This window comes from Scyliorhinus torazame, chromosome 10 (assembly GCF_047496885.1).
Source record: "Scyliorhinus torazame isolate Kashiwa2021f chromosome 10, sScyTor2.1, whole genome shotgun sequence".
Taxonomy (NCBI): domain Eukaryota; kingdom Metazoa; phylum Chordata; class Chondrichthyes; order Carcharhiniformes; family Scyliorhinidae; genus Scyliorhinus; species Scyliorhinus torazame.
The window spans coordinates 191,191,387-191,211,405 of NC_092716.1; the positions used below are offsets into that span (position 1 = coordinate 191,191,387).

Sequence of the window (20,019 nt, forward strand, 5' to 3'; positions counted from 1 at the left end):
GTTCACCCAGACTTTGGGAAGCTGGCATTGTTCTCCTTAAAACCCGATTAAATTGCCAGGGCTTACTGTTGGCCAGGCACTGAACTGGACCGGCCATATAAATACTGTGGTTACTAGTTTAGGTCAGAGGCTCGGAATTCTGAGGCGAGTAACTCACCTCTTAACTCCCTAAAGCTGGTGCACCACCTACAAGGCACAAGTCAGTTGTGTGACGGAATACTCTCCATTTTCCTGGGTAGGAGCAGCTCCAACAACACACATGAAGCCTGACACCATCCAAAATAAAATGGCCTGCTTGACTGTAAACCCATCTACCACCTTAAAAATCCACTCCCTCCACCACCGACGCACAGGGCTGGATTTTACGTGCCTCTGTCGCATATGGGTTTTTTTTTAGGGGGGGCGGGCGGGGTGTCTGGTAAATTAGGGTGGTCTTGGGAGTGGGAAAGTGGTGGGCTAAACTGGTGGAGAGTGGGACTTCTGCCAACAGTCCGGCAGCTACAGCAGCACTAAAAGCTATTTGGTAGGTACGGCTGTGACTACAACCACACCCAAGTAGAAGGCCCAATAGATCGTGGAGTGAGGCAAGTCCCGTGTATTAAGTGGGAGGGTTTGGTCAGCTTATGGAAGGGGAGGTTAGCATGGTGAGTTTTGGAGACCAGAAGAGTAGGAAAAAAGAGGGACCTATCTTAATTGGGTTTATTAGCAAGCCAATTGACAGTGATTAGAAATACCCCATGCCATAATACAGTTGCGGTAGGCAGTTGGGCAGGATTGGGAAGACCACTTTAGGGTGTGAGAATAACTACCTTTGGAGGGGGATGTGCCCTTTTTACATTGGATGAAGCCCCCCCTAGTATCCCCCTTTCTTCCTACTCTCCTGGTCTCCAAAACCTACCACCCCCATCTCCCCTTCCTTAAGTATTGCACTGGGTGTGTCAGACTGGATTTTGTGCTCAAATGTTTGGAATCGAGTTTGAATCGTTACCTTCTGAAACTGAAGCAGGACTTCTACCCACTTTAACACACAACTCCCGTTTTGGGCGCATATAGCCTGCATCTAACCTGCTATCTAACAGAACTCGACTTTTTTTGCCTCGGTGAGGAACGACCAGCACGGTAGCATTGTGGATAGCACAATTGATTCATAGCTCCAGGGTCCCAGGTTCGATTCCGGCTTGGGTCACTGTCTGTGCGGAGTCTGCACATTCTCCCCGTGTCTGTGTGAGTTTCCTCCGGGTGCTCCGGTTTCCTCCCACAGTCCAAAGATGTGCAGGTTAGGTGGATTGGCCATGATAAATTGCCCTTAGTGTTGGGTGGGGTTACTGGGTTATGGGGATTGGGTGGAGGTGTTGACCTTGGTAGGGTGCTCTTTCCAAGAGCTGGTGCACTCGATGGGCCGAATGGCCTCCTTCTGCACTGTAAATTCTATGATAAGGACACACTTGCCTAATTTCTTGTGCTGACGACCCCCCCCTCTGCTCCTCCCCTTTTAGTGAGACCTCAAGCCCCACCTCTTAAGGGCAGGGCACCCCGGACCCGGTCCATGGAACGGGCAACAAATGTGGACCAGTGCCAAACAGCGCCCTGCAAGGTCACCCAGTCGAGGTAGTTAGTTCCCTGGCCTCAGGAGAATCCGGCATAGACATATTTAAATGAGCTTAATGGCTCATTTAAATGTGTTAATCTGGATCTTGCAACCACACACGTGAAACAGGTTGGTACTGCTAGGGGGAAGTGCCAGGGGACAGGGCTTCCAAGGAATCCTGTTGTCGAAGGCTCCCATTATGTTGGGGGGGGTGGGGTTGATGGTGAAAGCGGGGGTGGGGGATGTGACGGTGGGGCGGACACTGAGAATAGTAGGGGTGCCCCAATGCCGGCAAATACTTTTTTAGATAAATTAATTTTTTTCAATTAAGGGGCAATTTAGCATGGCCAATCCACCTACCCTGCACATTTTTGTGTTGTGAGGGCGAAACCCACGCAAACACGGGGAATGCGTGCAAACTCCATACGGACAGTGACCCAGAGCCGGGATTGAACCTGGGACTTCAGTGCCGTGAGGCAGCAGTGCTAACCACTGCGCCACCATGCTGCCTTTATGCTGGCATAGATGGCGGGGAGAGGGGGGGTTACTCTGATGCCTGCATGGTGTGTGGGGCCGGGGGTATGGTGACCTGATCATTAACTAGTTGTGGTGGTGGAGGTTGACCTGTGTTCAAGGGTTGCGGGTGTTCCCCTTATCTGCTATGGTTCCTGATGTCTGGGCTGGGGGCGTTTAACTTCACTTGAGATTGGGGTACTCTTTAAAAATGGTGCCCTGATCTCTCAATCCCAGTTTTGTCGGCAGGTTTAGGCCTTGCTCCCCCAGCTGACTGTGTAATCCTCGACACCACCTTGTGTTGTTTGATCTGGCTAGAAAAGGCAGCTGTGAAACCAATAAGTTTCACTCTGCTTTTTTTTTTACCTGATCCAGCACTCTGTGCAATTTTGGGAAAATGTCTCCCTTAGTCTTCAAGTCTCACAGGGAGGTGTTAGGAATGTCAGGCTTTATAAATGGTTATGTTTGATTTGTCTATTTAATGCCAAGATTGAGTGAAGGTAGTTGATCAGCATTTCTACCTTGCTACAAGACCGATGTGATTCATATTGCCATGAAGATGGGCACTGAGAGCAATCAGCTTAAAGTTTCCCCAGATATCACTGAACTTAGTTTGTTTATTACAGTAAAAGTCTTAAAACTTGAAATCTTGTCATGTGATCCTTTCCGTCAGTCACCGGGAATTCAGATATCTTTTTTAAAGTTATTGTTCTCTTTAGGGATCGTAACAAACTGCACTGTAGGAGATGCTGTCCTTCAAATGTTAAACTGAGACCCTGGATCCTTGTATCAATGGTCGCGACAGATCTCATCGAGCTGTCCCATGATAAGGTGGCAGTGAGCCTGTTGCTAACTTTTGGTTGGTTCAATTGGCTCTGTTTTATAACCTTTGCTCTAGAGTCGCTAGGTATCTTTATACTGCCACGAGGTTCAAGTAATGATCAATAACTCAACACACCAATTAGTAAGATTCAAATCAAAGCACATTTATTATACACAGTAAATCACTACTCATGCATAAACTCTACTTTCTAAGCTATTTCTATTACTAACAGGCCAATACTTAGCTTCGGACTGGCCCACAAGGTCAGGGGAACAAATGGCCTTTCGTTCGGGTTCTGAGTCTGCGGGATTCAAAAGCTGGTATGGACTTGTAGCTAGGAGCGCCTATCTCGTAGCGAGCGTTGACTTGAGACTTACGTTCTTGGAGGCCGCCGGACAGGTCACTGTCAAGGGTTGCTTCGCATTGCTGAGTTACCCTGTCAAGAAGGACGATTTGAACTTGGGGGCTTTACTTTATAGTCCCCAGGGGCTTCCCGCCTTTCGGGGCGGACCCCGTACCTGGTTTCAAGTGATTGGACTTCGTTCCAATCGCTTGGTTCGATTTCTCCAATACTGGAGCTGTTCCCTGATCGTTGGGCGGTCTTTAAGTGTCCGTTAACCTCTTGTGTTGGCTCCTGCTGGCGCTGAGGAGTCTGGCTTGGCCTTGTTTACCTTAAATGTTTCGATTGTTCCCGGGGATTGCTCATTACTATGTAGATGGCTGCTACATTACTATGCAGATGGCTGCTTGTATCGATGCTGTCTGGGCTTTTGCAGAGTCTAAATCACAGTAAACGTACACCTGTTAGTTTTTGCCTGTGTTGGCTGAATTTCCCTTCAGCCTTTGCTGTTCTCCATTTTACGTCAGGAAGTGGTCAACCCAGGTGGCTACACTTCCTCCTTGTGATCCTAACGCGAAGCGTGAAGGATCACATAACTGCGTTGTTCTTCATTCCTTGACCCGGCGAGCACTCTTCTATGGCCTCTACACTGACCATAACTATGCAAGAAATTTTTAACTGACAATTCTAAGTGGCGCTATGTCAAAACAGGGACATGCATTACAAAATAAGAAAAACGATACCTCTAACTGTTCTTAATAAACTACACTCACTCAAACATTCAATCATACTAACTTCTTAAACAATACACACAAAATCATGGCAGCATTATTCACATTTGACCTGGCTTGGCAGTCAAGCTCAGGATTGTACAATCGCTCATGAAACACATTTCTTTATTCACAAAAAGGAACGCAAACGAATGTCCTTTATTATAGATCGTGGGGATCGGGGGTCTGGTCATAACCGAAAATAGGGGATCTTATCCTATATACCGGGGTGCGAACGGGGTAGGCTCTCCTTCTCCATTTCCTCAGACGAATAGTCTGCACGATGCAGCAGAGTATCGCTAATACTAGTAGGGCTTCTATCAAGTAGGACAAGGGAGTACCAGGTTATAAACCTGTCACACCAAGATGGTGTGGTGTCGTTTGTGACTGGGCTCTGGGTACTATGAGGGATGAATCATTAACGGCTGGGGGGGGTTGCGGTTAGGGGGTTCGCGTTCGCGCGCAACCAAATGTTCATTAGGGTGATGAGCAACACGGAGGATGTCCTCATGGTTCTTCTTTCTCTTCTCTGGAGCTTTTGGAGTTCTGTGAGATCAAGCATAGTGTCTGTTACTATCTTGGTTTAATATCTCGTCTATTCGTATGGCTGTCCTTCAGTGCCAATTCTCCCTTTACAATTTTTCACCATGTGTGACTCCCTCATTTTTTTTTTTTAAACTGAATATTCCGGACAAGACACACTTAAAAAATACTGAACCAGTGCGAGCCGTCTCGCAGGCTGTGCGATTTACCATCCAAATATTTGAGGATGTAAATAGCATTGGGTGGCAACTTAAGGGTTACCTGAAAACAAAACAAACCTTTTGGAACGAATAGTGCTGAAATGAGGTGCGTATGGGCCGCGACGGGTAAGATTTGGATGGAATCCCCGGGTAGGACGGCGACCAATGCCGTGTGTGCTCTACCCGAGCGTAGCTGACCAGAGGGGGGGTTCTCGGGCAGGGCGGGTCCCAATGCCGTTTCTCCACTGCCTGAGCAATCGACAAGAACGGGCAAGAAATGTAGTCATCGGGGGGGGGTGGCCGTATTGGTTCTTCCTTCGAACCAGAAGGGCAGTTATGAAAGGGGGTCTGTGTTTCTGTCGACAGACGAGTTCCTCTGAACTGGCGTCTGGGACATTAACAAGTCTCTGTGGACAAACTAGTTCCTCTGAACTAGCGTCCGGGACAACTAGTTTCTCTGACTGCCAAAGGGCGTCAGAGGGTGGTGGCGTGGAGCTGTGAAAAAATGTTTTCCGGTCTTACATACAACATTTAACAATACAACTACAAACAACATTAAACATGCTGCAGGTTCCATCAGAAAGGACACTGTTTTCTCCCAAGCGGTTCCTTTTTAAAACATCATCTGGACACCTCAGTTATCGGTTGCGAACAGGGTCGCAAAGGGGTTCTCGTTTTGGGAGTCAGACTCAAAGTCGTCATCTTCTCCCGGATGCCAAACTCTCAAGTGTATCAGGGCGGATAGGGCTACTTGGTGTGATTTGGGATCCCTCTCGTCATTCCGGACGAGTCTGTATGAGTTATCTCAGTGCCAAAAGGTGGTGTCTAGTTCTGTGGGGACGGAATCGGGGTCGTCATTGTAGGTCGGTGGTCGGTGGTGGGGTTTGTTTAGGAAAGTGATCATGAAGGGATCACTTGAATCGTGGTCAGATTCGCTGGGTGTGGGTCCTGTAGGGAGGCGTGCTGTGGCTATTGTCCGAGTCACAGTCACTGTCACTGCTGCTGCAGTCTGTGGGCGTTCCGGGGCGGAGTGTATAGTTTGGCGGTGGAGTCAGGGTTGAGTCCGTGGCTGGACTGGTCGTGTTGGGGGAGGGTAGGGATACGTTTGCTGTGGGTGGGGTGTGGTCTGCTGCGTCGAGCATGACGTGGTGTGCGTGGTTAGACTGTGTTCCATATGCCTTAAGCTGATTGATATGGAACCACGCAGTCTTTCCGTTGGGATACTTTATTTTGCAGACGGAAGGGCTGACTTTGTCCGCAATGGAGTACGGACCCGAATATTTAGGTGACAGGAATGTGCTGGGGTTGTATATGGAGAGCATAACTTGCTGTCCTGCACTGAACTCAATCGCATTCACTGTCTTATCAAAACAGGCTGTGCTCTGTTTCTTTCTTGTGCCCAATTTCACTGCGGCTGCTAGCTGAGCCGTTTTAACATTCTGTACCAGTTGTTCTACTGCTTTCTCGTGTGTGAGGGCCGTCACCTCGGGGCTGGTCAAATCTAATCCCAATAAAAATTCTGTGCATTTCATGGGGCGTCCAGTCACGAGGGTGTGTGGGGTGTAACCTGTAGATGTTGAAACCGTATTTCGCAAAAGGGAGGACTGAATCCCAAGTGGTGTTGTTTTGCTGGACCATTTTTCGGAGGGTAGCTTTTAGGGTCCGATTCATGCGCTCCACAATACCACTTGACTGGGGGTGGTATGCGATGTGGAATTTTTGGGTAATGCCAAATATCGTGAGGACGTTCTTCATGACACGTCCCGTAAAATGGGAACCTTGGTCGGATTCAATGCTGCGGGGAAGTCCCCATCTCGCAAAGATGTGGTGGGTTAAGATCTTGGCTGTGGTCTTTGCCATGTTCGTTCTGGATGGGAATGCTTCCACCCATTTTGTAAACATGTCTATCACCACGAGTACATATTTATAACCATTCCTGCAAGGGGGCAATGGTCCAATGTAATCGATCTGGAGGTTAGTCCAGGGGCCATTAACGGGTCAGGTGTGACTAAGCTGAACCTTTTTGGCATATCTGTCCGGATTGTTCTGGGCACAGATAAGGCAATTCTCAACATAGTGCGTTACGTCTTCTTTTAAACTGGGCCACCAACAGAGCTGCCTGAGGTGGGCTGTAATGGGATCAATTCTCTGATGTCCATGTCCGTCATGGAACAAACAAATAAGTTGATTCCTGTCCTGTTCAGGAACAACATAAAGGGTGTCTTTTAACACCACACCGTCATGTGTGGTCAGTGTATTTTTAAATCTATCGTAAGGTGCCGTAAATTTTCCTTTCAAAATCTCCCTGAGATTGCTATCCTGCTTCTGGGCCTGTACTAAATCCTCGATATTAGTCTGCGAGACCTGAACGGCATTTACTGGTGCGCTCTCGGGGGGTGTCCAAAAATATCCGTGCCAGGAACCTGCTTTTGCCAGTGCGTCGGCTTTTACATTTCCAGGGGGCATGAAAGATGGTGACTACGAACTTTGACAATTCCAAATGTCCTGTTCTCTGCCTTTTCTAGAATGTGATGGAGCAATGGGGCTGAAGGGAGGGGTTTTCCGTCTGCGAAAACAAATCCTCTTGCTTTCCACAGGGGTAGGAATTCTGTAAGGCTATTGCAGACATAGAGGCTGTCCGAGTATATGTCTGTTGGGCTGGGGAAGGAATCTGGGTGTTCCACTATGTATGTGATGGCCGCAAGTTCTGCCGCCTGCGCACCTAAGTGTCCTGGAAGTTTTATTGCTATTTCCTCTCGGGCGCGTCCCTGCACGTCCTCGACGTAAATGCCGCATCCTGTTATGCGCTTCCCTTCTAATATTGTGGAAGATCCATCCACATATATTCTTATGGGTTAGCACGTGTCTGTGTGCTTGGGGCTCTGGGTTGAACTACCTATCTTTCTGGGGGGGTGTTTTAGCAATAATGGGGCCTGTGGTGTGGTGTGGTGAGATGATTTCACATTCATGGGGGGTTCCGGGGTACTGTAGGTTATCGGCTAAAAAAGTGTGGGTCTTGGTCCTTTTAACAGTGATGTCCCATCCCTGCAAAAGAAGGGTCCATCTAGCTGCTCTAATCTGACTAACTGTACCTTCCTTGAGTCATCCGTCAAGTAAAAGTTGGGTGGGGGTGTGTTCCATGAGAATTGTGATGGAGTTTAGTCCGGTTATGTAAGAAAAATACTGTACTGCCCAAAAAACTGCGAGCAGGTGCCTTTCACAGGCTGAAAGTCCCTGCTCCACAGCATCTAAAAATCTGGAGGCGTAAGCCACGGGCCTTAACTGTCCGTGCCAGTCCTGGAGGAGCACGGCCGAAAGGGTGCGGTCTGTGCTTGCATCCATATGCTGCGGAAGCCATTCCCAGGGGGCTCCTTTCTTTCGGAGGTCTGAGAGGGGTGCTGCCTTGCTGGCGAAGCCGTCAATGTGGTTTCGGCAGTAGCCAACCAATCCTAAAAACGACCGGAGGGCTGAAACGTTCTGGGGAAGGGGCAATTTGGCAATCGAGTCAATCCTTTTGTACTCGATCTCACGTTTACCGTGCATGATAATTATACCCAAATATATCATTTTGTTTTCCAAAATCTGGGCCTTTTTGGGGTTGACTTTACATCCAATTTTCTGTAGGAGTTCCAGGTGTTCGGACAGAAGCTCGATGTGCTCTTCCTTGGTGTCTGTCTGCAGTAATAGGCCGTCCACATACTGGACCAGATATTCGGGGCGAGAAAATTTGGCTAAACCATTTGCCAGCTGTCGGTGGAAAATGGAGGGGGAGTTGTGGAATCCTTGTGGAAGGCATGTCCATGTGTACTGCTGATTTTTGACCGTGAATGCAAATTCGTATTGGCACGCTTTTGCCAATGGAATGGACCAGAATCCATTACTGATGTCTAAAACCGTAATGTATTGTGAGTTGAGTCCCTGATTGAGCATGGTCTCGGGACTTGTGGCTACCGTGGGGGCTGCTGCGGTGGTGACTTTGTTGAGTTCCCAGTAATCGATTGTCAGTCGCCATGATCCATTGGGCTTTCTCACTGGCCAAATCAGGGCATTATTAGTGGAGGCTACTGATCTAAGTACGCCCTGCTCCAATAAGCTGTCGATAACTTTTGCGATTTCTCCCTCTGCCTCTTGGGGAAATCCGTACTGCTTTTGGGGTCTAGGGTCAGGTCCTGTGATTTGTACTGAACCAGTCATCCGGCCACAGTCGTGTTTGTGGGTCGCGAATGCTGTCCTGTTCTTTCGTAAAACTGCCCTAACCTGCTTGTCCGTGCTAATCGTAGTCAGGTCAAACCAAAATTCGCCTACTGCGCTAATCTTGTTTGCATATTCTCCGATGGTGAGTGTTGCGGGGGCTCTTGCAGATTTTGCCATTTTCCAGACACACTGGTTGACTGGATCAAAGGATAGGTTGTGGGAATTCATAAAATCTATGCCTAAAATGTGTTCTGCTGTGTGGGGTAGATCGACTAAAACTATGGGGTGCTTGGTGGTGATGTTGCCGATTTGAATGGGTACAGGGGCTGTGATGTGTCCCTGCTGTGAGTGGCCTGTAAAGCCGCTGAGGGTGATGGTGGCTGTAGTGGGCCACGTGTCTTTTGAAACATGGTGGAGGAATTGATTGTGGTGCGGGACCCTCCTGTGTCCCAGAGAAACTCGATGGGCTGTCCCCGCATTTTTGCTGCAACTACTGGTTGGCCGGACCTATCCCAAAGGGTGTTGCAGACGCAACTGGGGGAGCCAGTTCCGTTCAGGTCCGTCTGATCTGAACGGGTGCTAACGCTATGTATTGGCTGTGTCCTGTTCTTATTTAGAGTGCCTGTCTGCTGGGCTCTCTGTTGCTTTTGTGGGGCATTGCATTCTCTTGCAAAGTATCCCAACTGTCCACAGTTGTAACATTCCTGTGACTTTTGTGGGGGGCTGTTCTTGCCTTCATTTACCCATGCGGGGTTCTGGTGTGCCTTAACTGCGTGTTTGTCTGCTTCTGCCTGCTGTTCTTCGGGATTTTTATTCGTGGGTTTGTTTTGAACAGATTGCTCCCAGGTGCGGGACAATCTTTTTACAACCCATTTCTCATTATGAGCCTCCTCTGAGGGATCATAATTGGCGCAAGTTTTTTGTCCTGTATCTGTGGCATGGGAGATAAGGGTGCGGGTCCATTTGGCCATGTTGTCTGGGGACAAATGGGCGCGGTCTAAGTCTCCGAAAACTGCTGCGAAATGGATCCACAAGCGTCCGGCAAACGCTGTGGGGTGCTCGGTTTTCCTTTGTCTGCACTTATTGAGGCCATCTACGAGGTCACCCCTGTTCTACCCGATCGCGTCTAGGATCACGGTATGCATTTCTGCAAGGGTGCCTCCTCCTACATTCTGTGGGTCGGGAATGGCTGCCACGACCGAAGGGTCTAAACTCAAAACTGTGAGCTTTACTTGCTCACGCTCGTCCAGGCCGTACATGGTAGCCTGCTGTTTTACTCTAGCAAAGAAGTGGTGGGTGTCTGGAGGAACGGTTTGATTTTATCACACGCGTCCTGTAATTGGGTCACTGTTAAGGGGGTGGTGTACAGAAATTCCGTGTCGTCCGATGTGGCTGTGCGGTGGGTGGTGACTGGGTTCATTGGAGCCTGAACTATCTGCTCTGTGGGGGGGTTGGGGCGCTTTTCTCTTCTGGGGCTTTCCCTGCGCACATGTTCCCTGAACATATCTCTGCGCTGTCTTACTCAGTTCTTCCCAATCAGGGCCGTCTTCCTCATCTAGCTGTGATCCAAAGGTTTTCTGGAAACCTTTTTGAACTGAAAGCAGAGATTGCAGTTCTGCAATCTGCTTCCGGCACTTTACGTGATCTAATGAGCTTTGTCTTTGCTCCGTGGTGGCAGCATGGAGTGCTCTTAACTTTGCCTTCAGTTCACTACACTGCCTCTGCAATGCCTCTACCTGCTTCTCGGTTTCCTCTCGTACCAGGACTGCAAGTTGCGTGTCCTGGTAGGCTTTTTCGTACTGGGATTGGAAGCTGCTTAAGTGCGCCAGACAAGACTGGTGTGCCCACTTGGCATCATCCACCTCTCCGTCCTTTGCTGCTAACTTCCTCCTTAATTCTCCATTCTCTTTCTCTACCTCACTGACATTGACCTTGCTCATTCGATGTATGCCTTCTATCTCTTTCCGGAGCGTCCTAACGACCTCCTCTGTGCCTCGCAATTGTGCCAAGCAGGACACAATTGCCATCGGCTTGCGAGGTTTTCCTAAGCTCTTCTTGTGAATCTCGCTCAGGTTCCCCCACCATGTATGTCCTATACTCCCGGGACCTGTTTCCTCATTTTCACAGAATTCGCCCCAAAGGGGCCATCCTTTCCCTTTGAGGTACTTTCTGATTTCCTCTTCCCAAACGAGACACTGTCCTACTCTACTGCTGCTGGTCGCAGCGACCACAAATTCTTCGGGGTTCATGAGGCGTTGCATTGCCTGCATTGCCATCTTTCCTCTCTGAATACTTCTTTTAAAATTTGGAACAAGGGGTATTAAGGCGGTGCTGTAATTACTGGTACGGCTTTCGGTATTTTCCGGAATACAAACTCCCGACAGTTTTGTCGCAACAAAAAATCTATCAGTATTACCTTATCGCCCTGTTAGTTACGCATGCATTTACACACTTCCGAATTATGAGGATTGATCAGAATTGCTTGAACACTTGTGGTTTTCTGTTCCCAATTGGATTTCTAATTCAAATTTTGGGTTCTCCCGGAGTGGTTAAGCCACTTCTAGATTGGGTCCCGTCAGGATATCGCCAGTAATATGTTGCTAACTTTTGGTTGGTTCAATTGGCTCTGTTTTATAACCTTTGCTCTAGAGTCGCCAGGTATCTTTACGATACCGCCACGAGGCTCAAGTTCAAGTAATGATCAATAACTCAATACACCAATTAGTAAGATTCAAATCAAAGCACATTTATTATACACAGTAAATCACTACTCATGCATAAACTCTACTTTCTAAGCTCTTTCGTTCGGGTTCTGAGTCTGCGGGATTCAAAAGCTGGTCTGGACTGGTAGCTAGGAGCGCCTATCTCATAGCGAGCGTTGACTTGAGACTTATGTTCTTGGAGGCCGCCGGACAGGTCACTGTCAAGGGTTACTTCGCGTTGCTGAGTGACCCTGTCAAGAAGGACGATTTGAACTTGGGGGCTTTACTTTATAGTCCCCAGGGGCTTCCCGCCTTTCAGGGCGGACCCCGTACCTCGTTTCAAGTGATTGGACTTCGTTCCAATCGCTTGGTTCGATTTCTCCAATACTGGAGCTGTTCCCTGATCGTTGGGCGGTCTTTAAGTGTCCGTTAACCTCTTTTGTGTTGGCTCCTGCTGGCGCCGAGGAGTCTGGCTTGGCCTTGTTTACCTTAAATGTTTCGATTGTTCCCGGGTATCGCTCATTACTATGTAGATGGCAGCTACATTACTATACAAATGGCTGCTCGTATCGATGCTGTCTGGACTTTTGCAGAGTCTAATACACAGTAAACTTACACCTGCTAGTTTTTGCCTGTGTTGGCTGAATTTCCCTTCAGCCTTTGCTGTTCTCCATTTTACGTCGTGAAGTGGCCAACCCAGGTGGCTACAAGCCATCACCTTGAACCATGACAGTCCATGTGTAGGTACATTAACGGTGCTGTTAGAAAGGGAGTACCAGGGTTTTGACACAACAATGATAAAGGAATGGTGATATAGATCTATGTAATGCTTGTGAGTATTTTGGAACTTCACTTATTAAGTATGCAGGATAATTAATTCTGTCCCTAATTTCTAATATATGTGTTTTATGTTTAATCACAGGGCTTTGTCAGGGAGACATGGTAAGTGTACCACAAATTGCTGAATATTGTTTAGACTTTGCATGCTGTTTAGTTGTGACTCTTCCTTGGGTGCGCTCCTACTCATTTGTCATGATTGCCACTTTTTGAGTTGCTTTGCCACAACATTGGGGATGTGGCAGAGAACAATCCACCCATTCCTTGCCTCATCTGAAAAAAAAAAATCAAGAGGTCAGGAAATCCTGCCTCGCAACGTCACACCAAAGACAATGCTATGTGTGAACAATGCCTACTGGTCCTATTCATAAATTTTGAGGAAATCCTATATCGGATTTTAGAAGTTTGAAGGGTGATCTAACCGAGGCACTTAAAAAAACAATTAAATCGGGTAGATACAGAGAAACTATTTCCTCTGGTGAGAGAGTCCAAAACAACGGCACTGAACCTTTAAGTTAGAGTTAGGCAGTTAAGGGGCGATATGAAGTAGAACTCCTTCACAAAGGGCCCAAGCAGAAATCATCTGCTGAGGTCCAAAGAACTGTAATTGCCTCCCTGAACCTCTCAGCCTCTCTCTCCATCCACAAGATGCTCCCTAAAACCTACCCGTTTACCAAATTTATTTTTAATTCTTTCATGGGATGTAGGGGTCGCTGGCTAGGTCAGCATTTATTACCCGCCCCTAATTGATCTTGAGAATATGGTAGTGAGTTGCCTTCTTGAGCCATTGCAGCCCATGTGGTGTAGGTACATACAATTGTTTGGTCAACTGTCCTGATGTCTTTGTATCTGTTTTGGGGCCGGATTCTGCCAAATCTATGTTCCCGTGAAGTGCCTTGAGTTGTTGTTGGATGTTCAGTTACAAATGGGAGTTTTCTTTGTTCCATGATTTATAATCCTGCCTGCACTCTCCTTTGTGTAACTCTATTCAATCTCTTTCAGAACGGGATGCCTTTGACACACTGTTTGATCATGCGCCAGACAAACTCAACGTTGTCAAAAAGGTTTGATACCATTTTGCCTATTTGTACTGTGAACCATTGCGACTTTAGAATCTGATTTATAATCACGTGAAGGGCTGGTGCCGATTATTCACTGGAAAAAAAAATAATGTTAAATAATTTGGCGAATATATGCAATGGATGCATGTCTTTTATTTGCATGGCATGCTCTGACTCCCGGAGGCGATTGAAGGGTGTGATGCAGGTGGAAGTCAGGCTCTTGATCCCCAGAGAACTCAATCCTATTTCTCACTAGCTAGTTTGTTTGTTCCATTTGAATTTTGATGCAAGTGGCGCGAAACAGTCAGTTTTGACAGGAAATCATATTTTGACAGGAATCAATTGGGCAGCATGGTAGCATAGTGGTTAGCACTGTGGCTTCACAGCTCCAGGATCCCAGGTTCGATTCCCGACTTGGGTCACTGTCTGTGTGGAGTCTGCAAGTTTTCCCCGTGTATGCGTGAATTTCCTCCGGGTGATCCGGTTTCCTCCCACAGTCTAAGATGTGCAGGTTAGGTGGATTGGCCATTCTAAATTGCCCTTGATGTCCAATAAAGGTTAGGTGGGGTTGCTGGGTTACGGGGATAAAGGGGGATATGTTGGAGGTGTGGGGCTTGAGTAGGGTGCTTTTTCCAAGGGCCGGTGCAGACTCGATGGGCTGAATGGCCTTCTGCACTGTAAATTCTATGATTCCAGTCATCTAATGTAGATGAGCGCGCACATGCTCAGTTGCACACCACATGCGAGCTGACCCTCGTGTGAATGCTCAATCATTCCCGATATATGCACTCATGCAGGCACTAACACGCAAATTCTCATGCACACGTAGATGAATACACACGCCCATTCATATGCAGACAAGCCACCACCTTTTTGAGCAGTGATTGTTAATGAGCTGGACTTCCGGGTGCGGCGATGACCAGCTGAGTCGCACGTTTCGGCAGCTCCCTGTGAAACGGACTTTTGGGCTCTTGATAGGAGCCCCAACGGCAATTTTGACGGCTAAAAACACTGTGCGGTAAACCAGAAGGGAATCCCCCCTGGATACGGATGGAAAAAGGAGGAGAGAGTGGCCAGATTGCAGTGGATCCTTTAGAACAGCGGCAAGGAAGGCAAGCAAAAACCAAGATGGCGTCGGAAGGTGGCAGTTTAACATGGGGCCCTGAACAACAAGAGTTCTTGAAATGCTGTGTGGAAGAGATCAAAAAGGAAATGAAGAAAGAGCTGTTGGCCCCGACACTACAGGCGATCGAAGGGCTAAAGGAGGAACAAAAGACCCAGGAGCGGGAGCTTCGGGTCGTGAAGGCAAAGGCAGCCGAGAATGAGGACGATATACAGGGCCTGGTGGTGAAGACGGAGACGCAGGAGGCACATCAGAAACGATGTGTGGAAAGGTTGGAGGCACTGGAAAACAACGCAAGGAGGAACAACCTGAGGATTCTTGGTCTTCCTGAAGGTGTGGAGGGAGCGGACGTCGGGGCATATGTGAGCACGATGCTGCACTCGTTAATGGGAGCGGAGGCCCCGGCGGGTCCGTTGGAGGTGGAGGGAGCATACCGAGTGATGGCGCGAGGACCGAGAGCAGGAGAAATTCCCAGAGCCATAGTGGTGAGATTCCTCCGTATTAAGGATAGAGAAATGGTCCTTAGATGGGCGAAGAAAACTCGGAGCAGTAAATGGGAGAACGTGGTGATCCGCGTTTATCAAGACTGGAGTGCGGAGGTGGCGAGAAGGAGGGCGAGCTTTAATCGGGCCAAGGCGGTGCTTCATAAAAAGAAGATAAAATTTGGAATGCTGCAACCGGCAAGACTGTGGGTCACATATCGAGGGAGGCACCACTACTTTGAGACGGCGGATGAAGCGTGGACTTTTATTGTGGAAGAAAAACTGGAATGAGCGGGTTATTAAAAAGAACGTTCGAACAAAGTGGTGGGGCGAATGTGGGGGGCAAAGAGGGGTTTTATGTACTAATCCTGCGATGTGGTAACTTTTCTCTCTCCCACAGGTGGTGATGGGGGGAGGAGGGGAGGTGGAGGAGATGGGGTGTTGGCCATTGGGGGCGGGGCCAAGGGAGAAGCGCGGGCTTGGTTCCCGCGCTATGATAATCATGGCGGGAATAGAGAAGCAGGAAGGAGGGGGCGTCGCACGGTGCGAGCCGAGGTCACGGGGGGAAGCCGAGGTCAGCCAGAGTTTGCTGACTTCTGGGAGCAACATGGGGGGAGTAATTACGCTAGTGGGGGATCTAGCGGGGGGGGTGGGAGGGGGGAATTACTGGGTTGCTGCTGCTGGGGAGAGGGGGGAGCTGGTATGGGAGAGGATGGGCGGGGGGGCACCGCCTGGGGGAGATACAGCTGCGTGGGAACCGGGTGAGGAGCTGGAAAAAGGTGATGGCTAATCGACAAGGGGGGGGGGGGGGTAGGAAGCCCCCCAACTCGGCTGATCACGTGGAACGTGAGAGGGCTGAACGGGCCGATAAAGAGGGCACGGGTACTCGCACACCTTAAGAAACTTAAGGCAGATGTGGTTATGTTACAGGAAATGCACCTGAAACTGATAGACCAGGTTAGGCTACGCAAAGGATGGGTGGGGCAGGTGATCCATTCGGGGCTAGATGCGAAAAACAGGGGGGTGGCTATATTAGTGGGGAAGCGGGTAATGTTCGAGGCAAAGACTATAGTGGCGGATAACGGGGGCAGATACGTGATGGTGAGTGGCAAACTACAGGGGGAGACGGTGGTTTTGGTAAACGTATATGCCCCGAACTGGGATGATGCCAATTTTATGAGGCGGATGCTAGCACGCATTCCGGACCTAGAGATGGGAAAGCTGATAATGGGGGGAGATTTTAATACGGTGTTGGAACCAGGGCTGGATAGGTCGAAGTCCAGGACTGGAAGGAGGCCGGCAGCAGCCAAGGTACTTAAAGATTTTATGGAGCAGATGGGAGGTGTAGACCCGTGGAGATTTAGCAGACCTAGGAGTAAGGAGTTCTCGTTTTTCTCCTATGTCCATAAAGTCTACTCGCGAATAGACTTTTTTGTGCTGGGTAGGGCATTGATCCCGAAGGTGAGGGGAACGGAGTATACGGCTATAGCCATTTCGGATCACGCTCCACACTGGGTGGACTTGGAGATAGGGGAGGAAACAGGAGGGCGCCCACCCTGGAGAATGGACATGGGACTAATGGCAGATGAGGGGGTGTGTCTAAGGGTGAGGGGGTGCATTGAAAAGTACTTGGAACTCAATAATAATGGGGAGGTCCAGGTGGGAGTGGTCTGGGAGGCGTTGAAGGCGGTGGTTAGAGGGGAGCTGATATCAATAAGGGCACATAAAGGGAAGCAGGAGAGTAAGGAACGGGAGCGGTTGCTGCAAGAACTTTTGAGGGTGGACAGACAATATGCGGAAGCACCGGAGGAGGGACTGTACAGGGAAAGGCAAAGGCTACATGTAGAATTTGACTTGCTGACTACAGGCACTGCAGAGGTACAATGGAGGAAGGCACAGGGTGTACAGTACGAATATGGGGAGAAGGCGAGCAGGTTGCTGGCACACCAATTGAGGAAAAGGGGAGCAGCGAGGGAAATAGGGGGAGTGAGGGATGAGGAAGGAGAGATGGAGCGGGGAGCGGAGAGAGTGAATGGAGTGTTCAAGACATTTTATAAAAAATTATATGAAGCTCAACCCCCGGATGGGAGGGAGAGAATGATGGGCTTCTTGGATCGGCTGGAATTTCCCAAGGTGGAAGAGCAGGAAAGGGTGGGACTGGGAGCACAGATCGAGGTAGAAGAAGTGGTGAAAGGAATTAGGAGCATGCAGGCGGGAAAGGCCCCGGGACCGGATGGATTCCCAGTCGAATTCTATAGAAAATATGTGGACTTGCTCGCCCCGGTACTGACGAGGACCTTTAATGAGGCAAAGGAAAGGGGACAACTGCCCCCGACTATGTCTGAAGCAACGATATCGCTTCTCTTAAAGAAGGAAAAGGACCCGCTACATTGCGGGTCCTATCGACCTATTTCCTTCCTAAATGTAGATGCCAAGGTCCTGGCCAAGGTAATGGCAATGAGAATAGAGGAATGTGTCCCGGGGGTGGTCCACGAGGACCAAACTGGGTTTGTGAAGGGGAGACAGCTGAACACGAATATACGGAGGTTGTTGGGGGTAATGATGATGGCCCCACCAGAGGGAGAAACGGAGATAGTAGTGGCGATGGATGCCGAGAAAGCATTTGATAGAGTGGAGTGGGATTATTTGTGGGAGGTGTTGAGGAGATTTGGTTTTGGAGAGGGGTATGTTAGATGGGTGCAGCTGTTGTATAGGGCCCCAGTGGCGAGCGTGGTCACGAATGGACGGGGATCTGCATATTTTCAGCTCCATAGAGGGACAAGGCAGGGATGCCCTCTGTCCCCATTATTGTTTGCACTGGCGATTGAGCCCCTGGCGATAGCGTTGAGGGGTTCCAAGAAGTGGAGGGGAGTACTTAGGGGAGGAGAAGAGCACCGGGTATCTTTGTATGCGGACGATTTGCTACTATACGTGGCGGACCCGGCGGAGGGGATGCCAGAAATAATGCGGATACTTGGGGAGTTTGGGGATTTTTCAGGGTATAAATTGAACATGGGGAAAAGTGAGTTGTTTGTGGTGCATCCAGGGGAGCAGAGTAGAGAAATAGAGGACCTACCGTTCAGGAAGGTAACAAGGGACTTTCGTTACCTGGGGATCCAGATAGCTAAGAATTGGGGCACATTGCATAGGTTAAATTTAACGCGGTTGGTGGAACAGATGGAGGAGGATTTCAAGAGATGGGATATGGTATCCCTGTCAATGGCAGGGAGGGTGCAGGCGGTTAAGATGGTGGTCCTCCCGAGATTCCTCTTTGTGTTTCAGTGCCTCCCGGTGGTGATCACGAAGGCTTTTTTTAAAAGGATTGAAAAGAGCATCATGGGTTTTGTGTGGGCCGGGAAGACCCCGAGAGTGAGGAAGGGATTCTTACAGCGTAGCAGGGATAGGGGGGGGGCTGGCACTACCGAGCCTAAGTGAGTATTATTGGGCCGCTAATATTTCAATGGTGAGTAAGTGGATGGGAGAGGAGGAGGGAGCGGCGTGGAAGAGATTAGAGAGGGCGTCCTGTAGGGGGACTAGCCTACAGGCTATGGTGACAGCCCCATTGCCGTTCTCACCGAGGAACTACACCACAAGCCCGGTGGTGGTGGCTACACTGAAGATTTGGGGACAGTGGAGACGGCATAGGGGAAAGACTGGAGCCTTGGGGGGGTCCCCGATAAGAAACAACCATAGGTTTGCCCCGGGGGGAATGGATGGGGGATATGGAATGTGGCAAAGAGCAGGAATAACGCAACTGAAAGATCTGTTTGTGGATGGGAAGTTCGCGAGTCTGGGAGCGCTGACCGAGAAATATGGGTTGCCCCAAGGGAATGCATTCAGGTATATGCAACTGAGGGCTTTTGCGAGGCAACAGGTGAGGGAATTCCCGCAGCTCCCGACACAAGAGGTGCAGGACAGAGTGATCTCAAAGACATGGGTGGGGGATGGTAAGGTGTCAGATATATATAGGGAAATGAGGGACGAAGGGGAGACTATGGTAGATGAACTAAAAGGGAAATGGGAAGAAGAGCTGGGGGAGGAGATCGAGGAGGGGCTGTGGGCAGATGCCCTAAGCAGGGTAAACTCGTCGTCCTCGTGTGCCAGGCTAAGCCTGATTCATTTTAAGGTATTACACAGGGCACATATGACTGGAGCACGGCTCAGTAAATTTTTTGGGGTGGAGGATAGGTGTGCAAGGTGCTCGAGAAGACCAGCGAATCATACCCATATGTTTTGGTCATGCCCGGCACTACAGGGGTTTTGGATGGGGGTGACAAAGGTGCTTTCAAAAGTAGTAGGAGTCCGGGTCGAACCAAGCTGGGGGTTGGCTATATTTGGGGTTGCACATGAGCCGGGAGTGCAGGAGGCGAGAGAGGCCGATGTTTTGGCCTTTGCGTCCCTAGTAGCCCGGCGCAGGATATTGCTAATGTGGAAAGAAGCCAAGCCCCCAGGGGTGGAGACCTGGATAAATGACATGGCGGGGTTTATAAAGCTAGAGCGGATTAAGTTTGTCCTAAGGGGGTCGGCTCAAGGGTTCACCAGGCGGTGGCAACCGTTCGTCGAATACCTCGCAGAAAGATAGACGGAATGGGAAAAAGAAGGCAGCAGCAGCAGCCCAGGATCGAGGGGGGGGGGGGGGGGGAGGAGAAACCAGAAGGACTCTCAGGGTTGTTAATATATACTGTATAGTATGTATAGGTCGTTGCTACAGATAATTATATATTGGACTGTTAAATTATATTTTTGGAGAGTGTTACTTGTGACAAGGCAGTTGCCAATTAGGGCTAGTTTTCATTTTTGTTATTTATTATTTATTCATTTTTTGTTTATAAAATAGGTCATT

At 49.2% G+C, this 20,019-nt stretch overlaps 1 protein-coding gene across 2 annotated transcripts in view; it reads left to right on the forward strand.

The window, feature by feature from the left end:
• The window catches only part of LOC140384458 (alpha-parvin), a 137,622-nt gene that overhangs the window by 102,028 nt on the left and 15,575 nt on the right, over nucleotides 1–20,019 (forward strand). For both annotated transcript variants that reach the window (XM_072466176.1, XM_072466175.1), the window contains exons 8-9: nucleotides 12,596–12,615; nucleotides 13,513–13,574. In XM_072466176.1, the coding sequence (XP_072322277.1) occupies nucleotides 12,596–12,615; nucleotides 13,513–13,574 (82 nt within the window). The remainder of the gene's footprint in view (nucleotides 1–12,595; nucleotides 12,616–13,512; nucleotides 13,575–20,019) is intronic.